This window comes from Zea mays, chromosome 7 (assembly GCF_902167145.1).
Source record: "Zea mays cultivar B73 chromosome 7, Zm-B73-REFERENCE-NAM-5.0, whole genome shotgun sequence".
NCBI lineage: Eukaryota > Viridiplantae > Streptophyta > Magnoliopsida > Poales > Poaceae > Zea > Zea mays.
Window position 1 is genome coordinate 168,942,787 of NC_050102.1, and position 16,997 is coordinate 168,959,783.

At 45.9% G+C, this 16,997-nt stretch overlaps 1 protein-coding gene, 1 non-coding gene and 1 pseudogene across 3 annotated transcripts; 2 read left to right on the top strand and 1 right to left on the bottom strand.

Moving 5' to 3' along the window:
* Positions 1-411: 411 nt before the first annotated feature.
* TRNAW-CCA (transfer RNA tryptophan (anticodon CCA)) lies at positions 412-483 on the top strand. Its single transcript has one exon. It is a non-coding gene; the product is annotated as a tRNA-Trp (tRNA).
* Positions 484-9,797: 9,314 nt separating this feature from the next.
* LOC103634358 (14-3-3-like protein GF14-D) lies at positions 9,798-10,496 on the bottom strand (annotated as a pseudogene). The gene is made up of 3 exons (NR_163894.1): positions 10,220-10,496; positions 9,923-10,001; positions 9,798-9,821 (listed from the first exon to the last, which is right to left on the bottom strand). The product of NR_163894.1 is annotated as a 14-3-3-like protein GF14-D (transcript).
* A 1,037-nt stretch (positions 10,497-11,533) lies between these two features.
* LOC103633333 (uncharacterized) lies at positions 11,534-12,026 on the top strand. The gene has a single exon (XM_008655051.3). The coding sequence runs from the start codon at positions 11,534-11,536 to the stop codon at positions 11,864-11,866; it is 333 nt and encodes a 110-aa protein (XP_008653273.1). The 3' UTR covers positions 11,867-12,026.
* Positions 12,027-16,997: the final 4,971 nt, after the last annotated feature.

The window sequence follows — 16,997 nt, forward strand, 5'->3', positions numbered from 1 at the left end:
AGAGTGTTTGGTTTGAGAAATCATATCATCCAAATTAAGGTGGTGCATTCCTAAGATTTGATGGGATGACTTCATTCCTCATATTAAGATGATTCTATTTGGCTTTCTGCTCTGGTACCTAACCATCTGCACACTCTTGTGATATTGACAATTCCACTCGTTTTTTTTTTGGTCCGGTTTCCATAGCACAAATTGCTGTGTAAAAAAATGACAAAGGGAGACTCTTTACACGATCGTTTTCGTTTTGTATTTTTTTTCATTTGAGGCTGTTGCACAGTGCATAATATTGAATGTCTAGGCACATATTAACACGCGTTGTCACTACAAATCGCCTTAGAAAAAATGTCTCTCTCTTTTGCGAAGGGAAGATGTATTTGCTTATAAAGTAAAGTTTGTGTAAGATAAACAACCGGATCCGTGGCGCAATGGTAGCGCGTCTGACTCCAGATCAGAAGGTTGCGTGTTCGATTCACGTCGGGTTCAAAATCCCGATCCTAATCCGGCTATTTTTAAATTTCGAGAATTTTGCGGTTGGGCCAAGGTCTCAGCCAAATTGCAGGTGCTGGGAAGCCACCACCACGGCACCACCTGCTGTTTTTGGCACTTCATGGAAATCTTCTTGAGGCGAGTATCAATCAATCCACTTGGGGATTTGACGCTCTTGAACTTTACACATCATTTTTCCTGTCTGTCGACGTCATAATCTTGGGAGTTCTTCTGTTTTTTTTTTTGCTTTTCTTGGTATTTGCTTCGAAATTTTATTGTTCCTGCAGGTTGCCACTGGGGGTACGCATTTGCCGAGCATGGGTATGGCACTGAAATCGGGGGCTCCAAGGACGTCAAGGTGAAGATAGATTCGAGTGATGGTAGTCTCAAGTGAAGTTTTTGTTTCTACAGTGTCCATTATTATTATTATTATTATTATTATTATTATTATTATTATTATTATTATTATTATTATTATTATTATTATTACTAGGTAAGTGCCCGTGCGTTGCAACGGGGACATATAATACCACGATAATTTATATATAAAATGTGTGTATTATATGTCTCCGTTGCAACGCACAGACACTCACCTAGTAGATATATAACATTCCTCGCCCTGTTTCTTATTTACGTTATATAATATTTTCTCCCTCGACAACACGGGCATTTTTGCTAGTCGTACCTAAATTACCAAACCAACCTAGTTGCAACGGTACCAGAGCGTCCTTCATGTTGAAATTGTACATTACCCATTTGAAAACCACCATATTGTGATTATTAACCACATGATACAAAATAGGCTTTATTTGCGAGATAAAGGGGGCTACTTCCAAATTATGAATGCGCTATTTGCAATATGTTGTTTCTACCATGATCGAGTTTAAGCATAACTGAAAAATCAGAAGCCAAAAACAGTGACACAAATCTTTCGAAGCTATATTTATCAGAGCAAGCTCCATTCAATTAAGATACACAAGACCCGATTCAAGGAAAACAAAGCCTACATCTGTAGATTAGCTTTGTCTTTATATCCACAAACTCCACAGGTCCAAGCAACGTATACACCATGCCCAGTTGCCTCATCAGTTGTCTCATCCGCCTATAGAAACAAGCGAGCGCCTGTCTGATGAGTCCTTGGCGTCACTGCAAATTAGGTCTTCTAGGCGCAAGTTACCGGCACCCACCAAATACTTGAGGTTTGAGTAACCGGCAGACTCAGAGTGGTCTATCAATCTAGCGAAAGCGAGCACCCTGTTACTTGGACATGGCAGACACTGTTAGCGTGCAAAGAAAACAAAGTTGTTAACATCAAAGAGATAAAGCATATCCAAGGAAATGATTCAGATGTGCTACATGAAGCAAACTCTACTTTATAAGCTGACAAAGAAATTTCACCATCAAAGTTGGCATGTGTCTGCACTGCACATAGACAAGCAATACATAAACTATGCTTTGACTCAAGGATCAAGAAAAAAATACAGGAAAGGTAATTATAATCACATAGAGAATGATCTTCTGTAGACAAGCTACTTTTAGGCTGCAACAAAAATAAGTAGTGCACTCCTTTAGTTCTATTCCAGCCAGTGCGAAACTGTACATTATATGCATGCTCAAAATTCATATAACAAATTAATAGCCATGCATGTTTCCTTCTTGGAACTGGACTGTGATAATGTCACCGTGTGTGAAGGAACATGTGACCAACCAACGCTGACATCAGAACTTGAGATCTCACCATATGTAATACCTATCATTTGTAATTTTTTTATGTATTCTCCCCGGTAGTTCAATCTTCACTATACCACCAATGCAAAGGGTTGGGCGTGGACGCTTGAAGGTTTGCAGCACATTTTCCTATCACACCAAAAATAAAATGGCATTAGTAAAGTTGCCAAATCATTCGTTCAGTAAAATAAACCTGTGAGAGCAGCCAATTAAATATTAGTAAAAAGAAATGAAGTCCTGGGACACTTTACAAGATAGGCTGGAGCCTAACAGCAATACAGCCACACACAATGGAGCAACAAGATACGGGAAAGAAGGTAGTGAATCTGCAATCCACAGACACATAATGAAGTGTTTTCTCCTACTGCCCATCCACCGGCTCACCTCATCTTTAATTTTCTACAGCACTCGAAAACACGATTTTCACTGCACACTTGCACAGGCACCTAGTGATTTTACTATAGCCCTGTTTCATTGGTAGTGCACATTTGATTATGAATTGCAACCCATCCGAAGAATCTCAGTTGTAACTGAGGGAAGATAAATACAATGCTTAGATATTCGGTACCAAGCCCCTTTTCTCTAGACTATTTGACCAGTGAGATACTCATACTAATTATGTTACAAAGAAGGCAGAAGGAGATTCGGCTATTAGCGTGCAAAGAAAACAAAGTTGTTAACATCAAAGAGATATCGCATATCCAAGTAAATGATTCAGATGTGCTACATAAAGCACATACGTACAACGTGTAGCATAAGATAAACTAAGATGAGTCAGACACAAACCTTCAAGAATTTGAAGCCGTGTCTCAAGCTGTTCAGTAGTAACATGGCACAAGGCCATGTATATCATACAAAATACAATTTATGAAAAGTAAAATTATTTCCACAGTTCACGTACCTTGAGTCGACTCTTAGTACCAATGGAGTTGTCCTCATCAACACCAAGGGCATCCTATCGGATAGCAAGAGTAGCTTTTGCAGATAGAGTCCGAGAGTTTTTTCCATTATGCTTTTGAGAAGCCTTCCCAATTGAGGATGCATGGTAGATGAGCCATACTTGGGTGTAGAATGCTTTGTCTTTAGAGCTGTGAATAAATCCTGTAGAGAAACATAACCTTTAGTTCTTAGTGGAGAAAGCAAATTATAGCAGACAACATCAACAAATAAAGTTGCCGCACGCCATCAAGTAAAACCACTACAACATTATTAGTAAACAACCAATTAAAAGAAATAAGTAACAAATATGAAATCCACATGATTTACAAGATGTTAGACAGTTTTAGCAGACAACATAATTTGCTAATAGAAGCGACCCCAAAAGACATGCACCCAAATAATTTTTTCCATTATGCTTTTGAGAAGCCTTCCCAATTGAGGATGCATGGTAGATGAGCCATACTTGGGTGTAGAATGCTTTGTCTTTAGAGCTGTGAATAAATCCTGTAGAGAAACATAACCTTTAGTTCTTAGTGGAGAAAGCAAATTATAGCAGACAACATCAACAAATAAAGTTGCCGCACGCCATCAAGTAAAACCACTACAACATTATTAGTAAACAACCAATTAAAAGAAATAAGTAACAAATATGAAATCCACATGATTTACAAGATGTTAGACAGTTTTAGCAGACAACATAATTTGCTAATAGAAGCGACCCCAAAAGACATGCACCCAACTCCGACGCTCTTTCTTTGAGAACAGTCATTGGCGCTTCTGGTTGTGGAGTAGTATAGGCCAGAACTCCTTTCTGACACAAAGGACCAAAAAATAAGAAAATCGGCTATATATAATTTGAATAGCCTTACAGGAAAACAATTAAGCGAAACCTTGAAAATCCCAGCCTGCGATTTCTCCAAACGTATTCCCTGCTCACAGGCAACAAAGTAAATGTGTAACTTTTCAAAAAGAGATAGATAATAAACATGAGCCTAGGTGTGTTTGCTTGGGAGCCTGTTAGCCACCGTCCAAACAACCCCTGAGAGCATGGACCTAATAATAGAGGTCATCAATATCCAAGCTTTCTAAAGATGCAGATATAAGAACATGTAGGAGACAACACAGACAAATAAGAAAGCAAGGTAGGAACATGCTATGTTAGAAAGGAACTAATGGTTTCAGAAATCAGACCTGAACTGCTGACCTGGGGAGTTCCTTCAGCGATGGGCATCTTGTCAGGCTCTCCATAGGTCACACACGTGCTGGAGTAGATGAGAGTCCTCACATTGTGTGCAGCCATGGCTTCTAGCACTGCTAGAGTGTTTGCAGTGATGTTGCGGTAGTACCTGTTCGAAGCGGTTTAAGAGAGTATTATGTGCAGACAGGGGACTGAAACTGATGTATTTGAAACAACAGCTTGAACACTGGTGTCCATTAGAATTTAAAAAGGAAGATAAAATGCTCATATTATGGCAGCCCCTTTAAACCATCTCTCATGAATTAAAATTAAGCAGAAGAATGAATCAAATAAGTAGCTGAATTACCTCACATTGATAACATAATCAACTCTTCTTGTCAGCCAGTGGCACAAAGAAGAGGATTCCCACAATCGCAACAGCCAAAAAACTAAATAACAAGAGACGTGCCTTCACTTTCAACAGTGGTCTCGGCAACGGGCTACAAGCACAAATATGTACTAACCAGCATGCAAGCTAAGAGCCAAAGAAACAGAAGATATGCAATAATATGACAGGGTTAGCTCCAAAAAAAATTAAATATGTATAGAACAAAAATACTAATTTGGTTCGTATTTTCATCAGATGCTAAAACAATAATGGTTCATGGTTTAGAAACAGAAACCTGAAAAAGGTCAGCTATTTGAGATCTTAATATGGAATGAGATGAAATGATGATGATTCATTCTCAAGAACAAATGCCATAATAGTTCATAGATAGATATGGTCCATTGATTGGTTTCAGAAAAGACTCAGTGACTGACAATGCATGAACACCTATGTATTAATCATATATTGAAGCAATTGCATTATAAGTAGATAAACAGGTGTGCCCCAAAATAGAATTGTTGGGTGGAGCAGGTGGCTTCAGAACATTTCTTAAAGGCATGATTCCAGTGAAGGTGATGATTTGTGTTACCATATGCAATTATGACCATAGAGGTTGACCATATATTCTGCGTTTTTCTTGCTTCCTTATGCCGACCAAGGATTTAATCCACTCTGATGAGATACCCATGATACTCCCTCCTTCCCTTTCACTTACTCAAAGACCTAAGGCCAGTATGTTGCAGTGATTAGTTAACTATACATACAAGTCAAAAAAATCACTTTTGCTTAAAACTTAAATTAAAACAAAAGGCGGTGAGTATGATCACTCAACATCACAATTGCCGGAATTTAAAGCAGTGTTAAGAGCCTAACAAACTTGGAGTAACAATCAAACAAGAATAAGCAAGGAATGAGCTGTACAGTTTTGCCAAGACCCATCTCGTTAGCCAAAATGTCGTTCGGCTTATTGTACAAAGAAAGCATCCACTATAAACCCACCTGCATCGCAGCTCACCTGCGTGTTCGAGAAAAAAACCCACCTCCATAACCAACAAAAATGAATAGTAAGATCTCCTATGACAGAACATAACTACATTGAAAATGAATATACTACATCAGCTAAAAGTAGATATCCTACCAGTTGGTATTCCCTTAAGGTTCCTGCTCGAAACAGTGATGTCTGCTTAGCACCTCTCTCACTCGTAGCATGGGCTAACGTATAGCACCTGAAAGTATCATCAACATCAACGTAATCTTTAGTCGCAAGCAAGTTCGGGTAGGCTAGAGTTGAAACCCAACAAGAAGTCACCAAAAAGATAAAGAGAAAGAACATATTCTTGAAGAATGGATTCAACAACAACTACCAATGTCTGGACAAAATCATCACCTCCAGTGCCAATTTCTGTTAAACCTCTATCTGTGGGGTAGGAATTTACCTATGACACAAAAAAACTTCATAGCTCTACTTACAAAAGACACATGCGCCCACTTTTTTTGAAACATCAAGCATAAATTGATAGGTTTCTGAATCTTCCGTCAAATGAATAGTAAGGTATATGCCCGTGCTTTACTACGGAATTAATATAATAAAATACATTGATATTGATATATAAAAATATTAGTTGTTAGTCTATACTTTTGTTATCATCATTACAATGTCGATCAAACACAGAAGAATGCATTCCTCTGACGCAAGAGTTGAGGCAACAATGGAGTATCAGACATAATTATATCAGGGAACGAGATATACCACCTTCATTCTATTTTGCCGGTTCCATTGAAATGCCATTCAAAATTCTCTTGTTTACCATTACGCAAAAATGATAGATATGTCATGAGACATAAGAACATTAAATGAAAAATATACTAATATCATTTCTAAGTGATATATTTACACACTTAGATGTATGTTAGTAGCCAAAAGATTAACATATACTTTTACATGTAAAACTTCATCAAAATTCACTTTAGTATATATACACCCAAAAGGTTATTAGAACAGCTAGGTAGTTTCAAATCATGCAAAGCGACATTTAAGACATATATGAAAGGGGACAGGTAACCAACACCTTAAAATTAATTTATATTCTTTAGCTGAAATAGAGCACATGAATCAGGGATGGAAATGGTCAATAATGATTTATATACGCAGACAATTCATGCACAACATTCAGACATTACTATGATATGTTTCGGCAAACATGGTGTGGTAGTTACTGAGCTAAACAAGGTAGAACTGTTTATAATCAGCACAAACAATTTGAGATATTCTAAACGAAGTAGAAGTGTTTGTAATAAGCACAAACAATTTAAGATATTTTTCTTTTCTCTTAGATTGAGCTTAGATTGTGTGCACTTCGGTTTGCACATTCACATTATATTTCACCATGGTTTAACCATTTGATTAACAACTAAACCATTTGATTAACAACCTGCTTATGGATTATACATGTGTTACTCTGTCACTGCAGCATTCAACTATCTTTCACATGTCCATTTCAGTATATTTCTCATTCCATTGCAAATTCTGCTAATTGTAATAGCTTCAACCATTGAGATACCTTGTAAGGTTAATCCATAAATATGACACGATTGGAATGAAAAAACTTGTATACATTTACATTTCTTTCCTTTTACTTAACTTGCCTGTTAAATGACCCTTTGATATTTTTTGCCTCATTTCCATGTTTTTGCCTCATTTGCCTGTAATGGTTGGATCTGCTTCTAATTTCTAAATACGGACAGCCAGTTCGTTGTTTCTTTGGTTTATAAAAAGAAAAAAAAGAAACAGTACATCAACCGTCTTTCTGGATTTTTCATTACCTTCAAAGAAGCTCCACCGACAAGAAAACCATCGACATCAGGCTGTGCTGCTAGCTCTTTGCAGTTCGCGACAGTAACAGAGCCTGTAGCAGGAAGCACGTGTGTGATTATCAAAGATGATTTAGCAGCCAGCACATAAAACACCAAGTCGATGGCTCCAACAAAATGTATGTACCTCCATAGATGATCCTAGTAGATTCAGCAACCTCAGGGCTGACGTTGGTCTTTAGCCAATCCCTCAGGGAGGCGTGCACCTGGGAACATAATACGAATCTGAGCGTTGCACAAAGAAAAGGATAATGTGTAGTAGATCAACATATTTTTATAATAGTAGTGCATCACAGCCCAACACTGAAACAGATAAAAATATATGAACCAGTAGAGACTTATAGAAAAAAAAACTTACTTCCTGAGCCTGAGCTGGGGTGGCAACTTTACCAGTTCCAATAGCCCAAACTGGTTCATAGGCAACAACTACGTTGCTCCAGTCCTTGATCTTCTCTGTAAAACAAACAACCATTGGATCCATTCAGCCTGAATTTTCATATGGCGTCAAATTTTTTAACTTGGTAAATCCAAAGCAAGGCACTAAAAACCAGCATGTGAACCATGTAATTATTCGAAGCCAGGTGACTTGAAAGAGATCTTAAACCTAAGATTTTACTCCACCCAGTATCCAAAATGGTTACCAGAATGAGGGCAGCAAGACCGATCCAAAGAGAGTGAATCTTACAGGCAGATAATATGCATTACCACTCATTTTTATATGAAAGTAAAACAGAATAAACAAATAACAATTATGTTGATGGGTTACCAAAGATGCCACATAGGTTATCTTACCATGCTCGAAGACTTCCCGTTGACCCCTCATCGCTGTCTCCTTTTTTCTCCATGCACATGGTGGTTGCAGGTGAACCATAAAGTGAAGTGGCAAAGGTTGGGGGAGGGCGCTCGCGGCACCGACATCTTGTTGTACGGCGACGCGTACGGATGCATCTGCGACGGGTAAAGAAATTGTTGATTGCATGCCTCCTATGTTCAGTTTTCCTAGAATCAAATTACTCACTGCTCACAACTGGTGGGCCCATGTTTATTCTCATAATCTTAACTGCTAACTCAAAAAAATGACTGAATGAAGCTTGAACAGAAAGCAACAAGTCTTTTGCAATAAATAAAATAAAAGCACCAAGACATTACTGGGATACAAAGTGACGTTGGGACAAATTCAGTTCATCAGTCGTGTTACTGCACAGTTCATAATCCACATCTTTACCATCACTATCAAAATCTCTGCGGTCTCCATAGTCTTTCAAAGCAAGTTGTTTGCTGACCGCAGCATGTTTGTAAAGACATCCCAAATAATAATGGAACCATCAATAATTTCTAGACAATGTGAACTAACATGTCATTGAAATAGACGCAATGCCCTATTCATTACATGATTTCAAGAGTTATAGAACAATTAGCTAGGTCTCAAAAAAGCATATAGATTAAAATATGCAAGAAAAAGATGTTATGAAAGGCTGATTGCAGCTTGGAGGGGATATGAAGTAAGAACCACCAATATCATTTGTCAAATCATTTTCGAAACTTACTCGCTTGCTCCCCTTGCCTTACAGGATGTAAAGCAACTATCCACTGCTAGGCTGCCCGTCCTAACCCACAGGATGTACCATTATCTATCAACTTTTCAGAAATCATGTCATTTGTATCTGCATCTGGTTTATCTATCAAACCAAAATTGGGTTCTATTACTTGTATACCATCAAAGATTGCGCTACTATTATTCTCAGTAGTATTTTCTCCTGGGTATTTTTTCCTGTTACTATTTCGAGCTCTCGTTCTTTGAAACAAATATGCAACAAAAGAAGCATTTTGTTAGCACCCAGAGTAATTAGATCCATCACTTACACAGTGCCTAATGTAAGAAAAAATTGTTTCAGTGAATAGGCATGCAGATGGAGGCAAGTGAACTATTTCCTTTGCACCATCTTTTTTTAATTGAATCAACCAAACCCCTACATAAGCTGATGGAGACAGGAGCTGTTTATGCACACTCAATCCGTTGCCCAGAAGCTACACACAATCTAGGAGACATCATGTCTCAAAATTAAAACAAATCACAAAGGGTCTCAAAATGAAAGCAAATCACAAAGGGGGGATAGAAGGAGAAGAAGCAAACCTGTTTTGCAAGGTTGCAGGCACGATCAGGGGAGTTCAGGATCTTGTAGTAGAACACTGAGAAGTTGAGAGCAAGGCCAGATCTGCAAGAGCAATGTCCTACAAACCCCCCCCCCCCCCAAAAAAACCCAGAAACTATGAATCACAATTAATAAGATATGTACACCTTCATCCTATCAACATGTACACCATGGTCCAACCTGAGCAGCTTTGTAGGCATTCATGGTGCTCTCCGCAGCATCCTTCCTCTCTGCACCAGACTTGAACTCAGCAAGGTACCTGCCAAATCATCATGTGGAGAAATCAGATAACAATATATATGTGCTGTAGGGTAGGGGGTAAAACCATGAAACACAATTTCACATCTTTCAACCATGCATTACAGGAGACAGCACATCATCGTGCATCATACAGGGCAAATTCATAGATAAGCAACTTCAACGTGCAACATAAATAAAAGGACAACAACGTGAGATCTGCTAGCGATAATGGTATACCTGTGGTAGTCACCCTTCATCTTGAGGTAGAAGACCTTGGACTCGGCGCCGCCGGCGGATGGGACGAGGTGGGAGTCGAGCAGGGCGAGGATGCCGTCGCAGATGCGGGCGAGCTCGGTCTCGATCTTGGAGCGGTAGGCGCGGATGGAGGCGGCGTGCGCCTCGTTCCCGCGGCCCTCCTCCTTCTGCTCGATGGAGGAGATGATCCGCCACGAGGCCCTGCGGGCGCCGATGACGTTCTTGTAGGCGACGGACAGCAGGTTGCGCTCCTCCACGGAGAGCTCCTCCCCTCCGCCGGATTTTGGTGAACTAATCAGGCTATATGCCCTAGATTTCTTGATTGAGCGATTGCACATTGGTTGCACAGTCTACGACAGAGAGAAAGAGAGGGGGGAGACACCAACCTTGGCTTCGAGGCGTGCGGTGATTCGGCCATGGAGGGAGTCGCGGAGGCTCCTCATCATGCGCAGCCTCCTGTGGTACTCGACCAGCCTGCGGAAGTGGATGTTGCTCCTACCTCGCGTTGACGCACGAGGCGCAACAAGACGGCAGGTTGGATCCACCGCACAGCCGCCTCGGCGGGCGGCCGCTGGAGCGGATCGAGGCATCCGCGCGGCGCGGTGCAGCGCCGGAGTGATTAGGGTTTGGTGAGGGAGTTGGCTGCCCGCCCAACGCACGCGGAGGACAGGAGAGGAGGCGACGCGGGCAGGTGAGGTGCGCAGGCAGGAGGGCAAAACAGGAAATGAAAAAAAGGCAGAACGCAAGGAGACAGCCTACCCCTTGCAGCCTTAATTAGTAGTATAGATATAGATTATTATTAAGTCTGTTGGTTTACCGAAGAACTAATCCTGCAGCTATGTGCTAGCCCAGCCCAGCACAAACAGGGCAGATTTTTTTGGTACCACGCGGCCCACCTATTCCAGCCCAACGGGCAACGGCAGAGTCGATGAGAACCAACGATGGAAACGGCAGAGCCAAACGGACTTCTGTCGCTTCGGCGCACGTGTAGTTACTGCTGCCGTGCTGCGCACCAAACGACATGACGACGCGAATCCCCGGCTCATTAACCACTTAACCACAGCAGCATTGCCCTATATAAACACACACGGATCACGGATGGGATGCAGTTGCACGATATTTCTCACTCCATTCCTCCGTTACAGGTGGCGAACGGGACCGATCCATGCACGCGCACGCGGCAGCCGTTCGAAATAGAGATGGTAATGGGTATCCGAAACCTAAAATTCAATGAATTTTTATCCTATTAGGATACGGATTTGAGTCAATTTTCATATCCATGAGTTGGCGTCGGCGATGATGCGATCGGACGTGCGCGGGGGCGACGCGGAGGAAGAGGTGGACCGGAAGCCGGTGATCAAGCCTGGCGTCCACGTGACGCTCAAGGTGCAGGACACGGCGGGGCCGACCCAGGAGCTGCAGGCGCTCATGGACGCCTACTACGCCAGCGTGCCGGACGTCGCGTACGGCACGGGAAGGTTCCTGTACGACGGCGGGCGGCTGACGGGGGCGCACACGCCTGCGGAGCTCGGGATGGAGGAACAGGACGAGATCGACTTCTTCACCGAGCTGTTGGGTGGTGGCGGGCGACGTGCTGCTGCTGAACCTGGACGCCCGGTGGTCGCGTAACTCCCTGCTCATCGTCGTATGACTTAGCTTTGCGCGGGCCTGGGAGGAAGGAGCACACTGCTCGCTGCTCATATCGTTGTGCGCGCTTGCTTTTGATGAATCTGATGAAGTTATTATGCATCGTTACATCTATGGCAAGTGGTTATAACATGGTCTAAAATTTCTTCCTTTTGTGATGGGAACTTCTTTACCCTACCTTTAGAAACGTTTTAGTCCTGTTTAGAACCATAAAACTAATAATTAGTCAACTAATAAATTATTAGTTTGGTTTAGTCAGCTAATAAACTAATGGTTACTTGTGATATAGCTAACAATTAACTGCAGTATAAGCTGATCGTGTTTGGAACCTGCAACTAATTTTTAATACCTAACTATTAGTTCTAGAAGTTTCAAACAGATAGGGGTGTAAAGGTATGTATATTATTTGTCTGTATTCGAATTCGATTCGTCTACAAGGCTAATATCTGATCCGTATTTGAGTCTGTATACTCTATCTGATTCTTATCAGATCTTTATCCATATCTTTATTCTCAACATTGGATATTTAAGATGTTGATATCCATTCAAATCTTATTCGACACAACTTGATGTATTCATATACAATTGGATTCTAAAGAAAAAAATATGATAACAAATATGAAACAGTAATTAATGTTCGTGCGTACTCGATTCGATTACACCATTACAAACAGAGTCTTAGTGACGCTTCACGCTTGTCCAAAATAAAAGAAAGTCAAACATCCTGCATAGTGCCCCGTTAGCTAGGAAGGTGTGAGATCAAATTTGTTCAGAGTCGACTGCCAAAATTTTCAGAAAAAATTGATTCTAGTTTGAAAAAATGTTAGTGCGAGTTAATTAAGTTTATGAAGCGAGCTCTTGCGAACACAAGCAATCACAGAGAGAAGCAACACAAGAGACACACGATTTTTATCCCGTGGTTCGGCCAAGTAACACTTGCCTACTTCCACGTTGTGGCGTCTCAATAGACGATGGTTGCACTCAACCCCTTTCAAGTGATCCGATGATCAACTTGAATATCACAGTCTTTCCTTTGAGATCTTTTCCCGTTTGCGAGGAATCTCCACAAGTTGGAGCCTCTTGTCCTTACAAAGTATTGATCACAAGAAGCACAAGAGTAAGAGAGGGAAAAACAACGCACTCAATATTCAATCCGCAGCACACACACACGCACACAAGCAAGACTTGAGCTCAAAACACAACACATGGAGTTCACAACTCGAACGGAGCTCAAATCACTAACTCAACAAATCAAATGCGTGGAGGCGGAGTCTGGATGTCTTAGTATGCTTAGAGAGTGCTTGGTGTCCTGCTCCATGCGCCTAGGGGTCCCTTTTATAGCCCAAGGCAGCTAGGAGTCGTTGGACATGAATTTGGTAGGCAATTCTTGTCTTCTGTCGAGTGGTGCACCGGACAACCACTGTAGCAGTCCGGTGCTCGATTTCTCCATACGGGGCGGAGCCGGCCGTTGGTGCTCAGGATCGGTTGGTGCACCGAACAATCCAGTGTGCCCAACCGACCATTGGCGCGACCACGTGTCGCGCGTTGATCGCACGGCTGACCGTTGGCCGCTGGCGCAGTTGACTCACCGGACAGTCTGGTGAATTATAGCCACGTCGCCTTTATCTTTTCCCAAGAGCGCCTAGTTGACGCCGAGCCAGCCTGGGGCACCGGACACTGTCTGGTGTGCCACCGGACAGTCCGGTGTGCGAGGCTCGGGCTGGTGTTGGCTGAACTTTGTCAACTCTTCTCCAATTCGAATCTTCTTTTCTTGGCACTGTTTCTAGCACTTAAATAACAATGTTAGTATACAAAAACAATTCACTAAGTTTATAAACATACCTTTCTCTTGATTTCACACTTCTCACTCATTTGGCACATAAGAACTCACTCAATATGTGTCGGCGTTTCGAGACCGGGGGGTCCCTCAGGCCGACGAGTGAGTGTCGCGTGCCCCAGCCCAGATGGGTCGAGCGCGTGGGCGAGCGCAAAGGGGGGAAAGGAGCGAGGAGGCCGGAGTCCGGCGCGAGAGAGATGGGAATCCCGCGGCCTTCGTGTTCGTCCCGCGCCCAGGTCGGGTGCGCTTGCAGTAGGGGATTACAAGCGTCCACGCGGGTGAGGGAAGCGAGCGGCCCCAAGAGAGCGCCTGTCCCGTCCTCGTCCCGCGCGGCCAACCCTCTCTAAGAGGGCCCTGGTCCTTCCTTTTATAGACGCAAGGAGAGGATCCAGGTGTACAATGGGGGTGTAGCAGAGTGCTACGTGTCTAGCGAGGGAGAGCTAGTGCCCTGAGTACATGCCAATGTGGCAGCCGGAGAGATCTTGGAACCCAACTAGTGTGGTGTCGTGGCCGTCGGAGGAGCGGTGGAGCCTGGCGGAGGGACAGCTGTCGGAGCGGTCGAGTCCTTGCTGACGTCCCCCTGCTTCCGTAAGGGAGCTGAGAGCCGCCGACGTCACAGGGCTAGCGGGGCGCCATCATTGCCTATCTGGCGGAGCTAGCCAGATGGGACACCGGTCTTGTTCTCTGCGGCCCGAGTCGGCTCGGGGTAGGGTGATGATGGCGCTTCCTGTTGACGTGGCGGGCCTGTGCCCTAGGTCGGGCGACGTGGAGGCTCCTCCGAAGCCGAGGTCGAGTCTGTCTTCCATGGCCGAGGCCGAGTCCGAGCCCCTGGGTCGGGCGAGGCGGAGGTCGTCGGCAGAGACCAGGGCGGTGTCTGAGCCCTGGGTCGGGCGGAGCGGAGTTCGCCGTCTTCCGGGGCTGAGCCCGAGTCCAAGCCCTGGGTCGGGCGGAGCGGAGTTCGCCGTCTTCCGGGTCTTAGCCCGAGTCCGAGCCCTGGGTCGGGCGGAGCGGAGTTCGCCGTCTTCCGGGTCTTAGCCCGAGTCCGAGCCCTGGGTCGGGCGGAGCAGAGTTCGCCGTCTTTCGGGGCTGAGCCCGAGTCCGAGCCCTGGGTCGGGCGGAGCGGAGTTCGCCGTCTTCCGGGTCTTAGCCCGAGTCCGAGCCCTGGGTCGGGCGGAGCGGAGTTCGCCGTCTTCCGGGTCTTAGCCCGAGTCCGAGCCCTGGGTCAGGCGGAGCGGAGTTCGCCGTCTTCCGGGGCTGAGCCCGAGTCCGAGCCCTGGGTCGAGCGGAGCGGAGTTCGCCGTCTTCCGGGGCTGAGCCCGAGTCCGAGCCCTGGGTCGGGCGGAGCTTCGTATGGTGCCTTTGGCAAGGCCTGGCTCCCTGTCAGCATCACTCTGTCAAGTGGCGCTGCAGTCGGAGTGGCGCAGGCGGCGCTGTCCTTCTGTCAGACCAGTCAGTGGAGCGGCAAAGTGACGGCGGTCACTTCGGCTCTGCCGGAGGGCGCGTGTCAGGATAAGGTGTCAGGCCGCCTTTGCGTTAAATGCTCCTGCGATTTGGTCGGTCGGTGCGGCGATTTAGTCAGGGTTGCTTCTTAGCGAAGGCAGGGCCTCGGGCGAGCCGAAGGTGTGTCCGTCGTTGGAGGGGGGCCTCGGGCGAGACGGAAATCCTCCGGGGTCGGCTGCCCTTGTCCGAGGCTAGGCTCGGGCGAGGCGTGATCGAGTCGCTCGAATGGACTGATCCCTGACTTAATCGCACCCATCAAGCCTTTGCAGCTTTATGCTGATGGGGGTTACCAGCTGAGAATTAGGAGTCTTGAGGGTACCCCTAATTATGGTCCCCGACAGTAGCCCCCGAGCCTCGAAGGGAGTGTTAGCACTCGCTTGGAGGCTTTCGTCGCACTTTTTTGCAAGGGGACCAGCCTTTCTCGGTTGCATTTTGTTCCGGTGGGTGCGCGCGAGCGCACCCGCCGGGTGTAGCCCCCGAGGCCTCGGAGGAGTGGTTTCACTCCTTCGAGGTCTTAATGCCTTGTGTAATGCTTCGGCTGGTCTGGTTGTTCCCTCATGCGAGCTGGCCGTAGCCCGGGTGTACGGTCGGGGCCCAAGTTCTCGGGCTGGTATGTTGACGCTGTCAACGGTTTGGCCGGAGCCGGGTTTGCGAGAGCAGCCCCCGAGCCTCTGCACAGGGCAAGAGGGCGATCAGGGACAGACTCGGCTTTTTTACATACGCCCCTGCGTCGCCTTTCCGCAAGGAGGAGGGGGGGAGAGCGCCATGTTACCCTCGATGGGCGCCGAACATGGTGTCTCCGGTGAGCTGCAAGCGGGTAATCCGAGTGGACGTCCGTGCCCCGTTCGTTAGGGGTCGGCTAGGGGCCCAGAGGCACGCCCAAAAGTACCTGCGGGTGATCTGCCGGACCTGGTCCCCTGGCGACGGGGTCCGAGGGCTCGATGCCTCCCTCTGATGGGATTCCGTTACAAGATCGCTCCCGCTGGTCTCGGAAATGTCCTAGGGTACCTCGGGAGCGCAGCCCGAGCCTTGGTTATGTATCGAACGTACCCCTGGTCATCCCTCGCTCGGCGTCTGAGGCGGCTGTGAACCCTTCGGGGGCCAGCCTTCGAACCCCTGATCAGTAATGGGCACGGAGCCCGAGTAGCCTGAGGCGGCCGTGGAATCCTTCGGGGGGCCGGTCTTCGAACCTCTGACCAGTAGTGGGTGTAGGGCCCACGCGATCTGAGGCGGCTGTTGAACCCTTCGGGGGGCCAGCCTTCGAACCTCTGATCAGTAAGGAGGCTCGGAGCCTGGTTCCTTCACGGGGAAGGATCCTTTTCGGGGTATCCCCCTTTCCCGGTCCCTGTCGCAAGAGCTAGAGAAAGAGGAAAAAAGGAAAAAGGATACGAAACCGAACGACGCAGCGTACCTTTTTTGGCGCGGTTGTTTCGGCGAAGGCGAAGCGTCGCCCGCTGCTCCTGCGTCTTGCCAGAAGCGCCGCCTGTCCAGCCGCAGAGTTAATGCGACAGGGCGAGTAGTTGGCGGGGCAGCCGTTGCGCGTGCGCGAGCCGTTCGAGGAACGGACCACGGGCGCGTTGTCTTCACGCCGTGAGAGGGGGTTCTCTTGCTGCCCCCGGATGGGACGTGAGCTTGGCTGACGACGTGACCGCTGCTCCCGCGCGCCTGCCACCGTCATTACTGCCGGCCCACTTTTGGCCGCGTTGGCCGCCGCGTCAGGCTGGCGCTGCTGGGTCACCTCGAGTCGCGGTATTGGTTCCGCAATCGAGGAGGCGT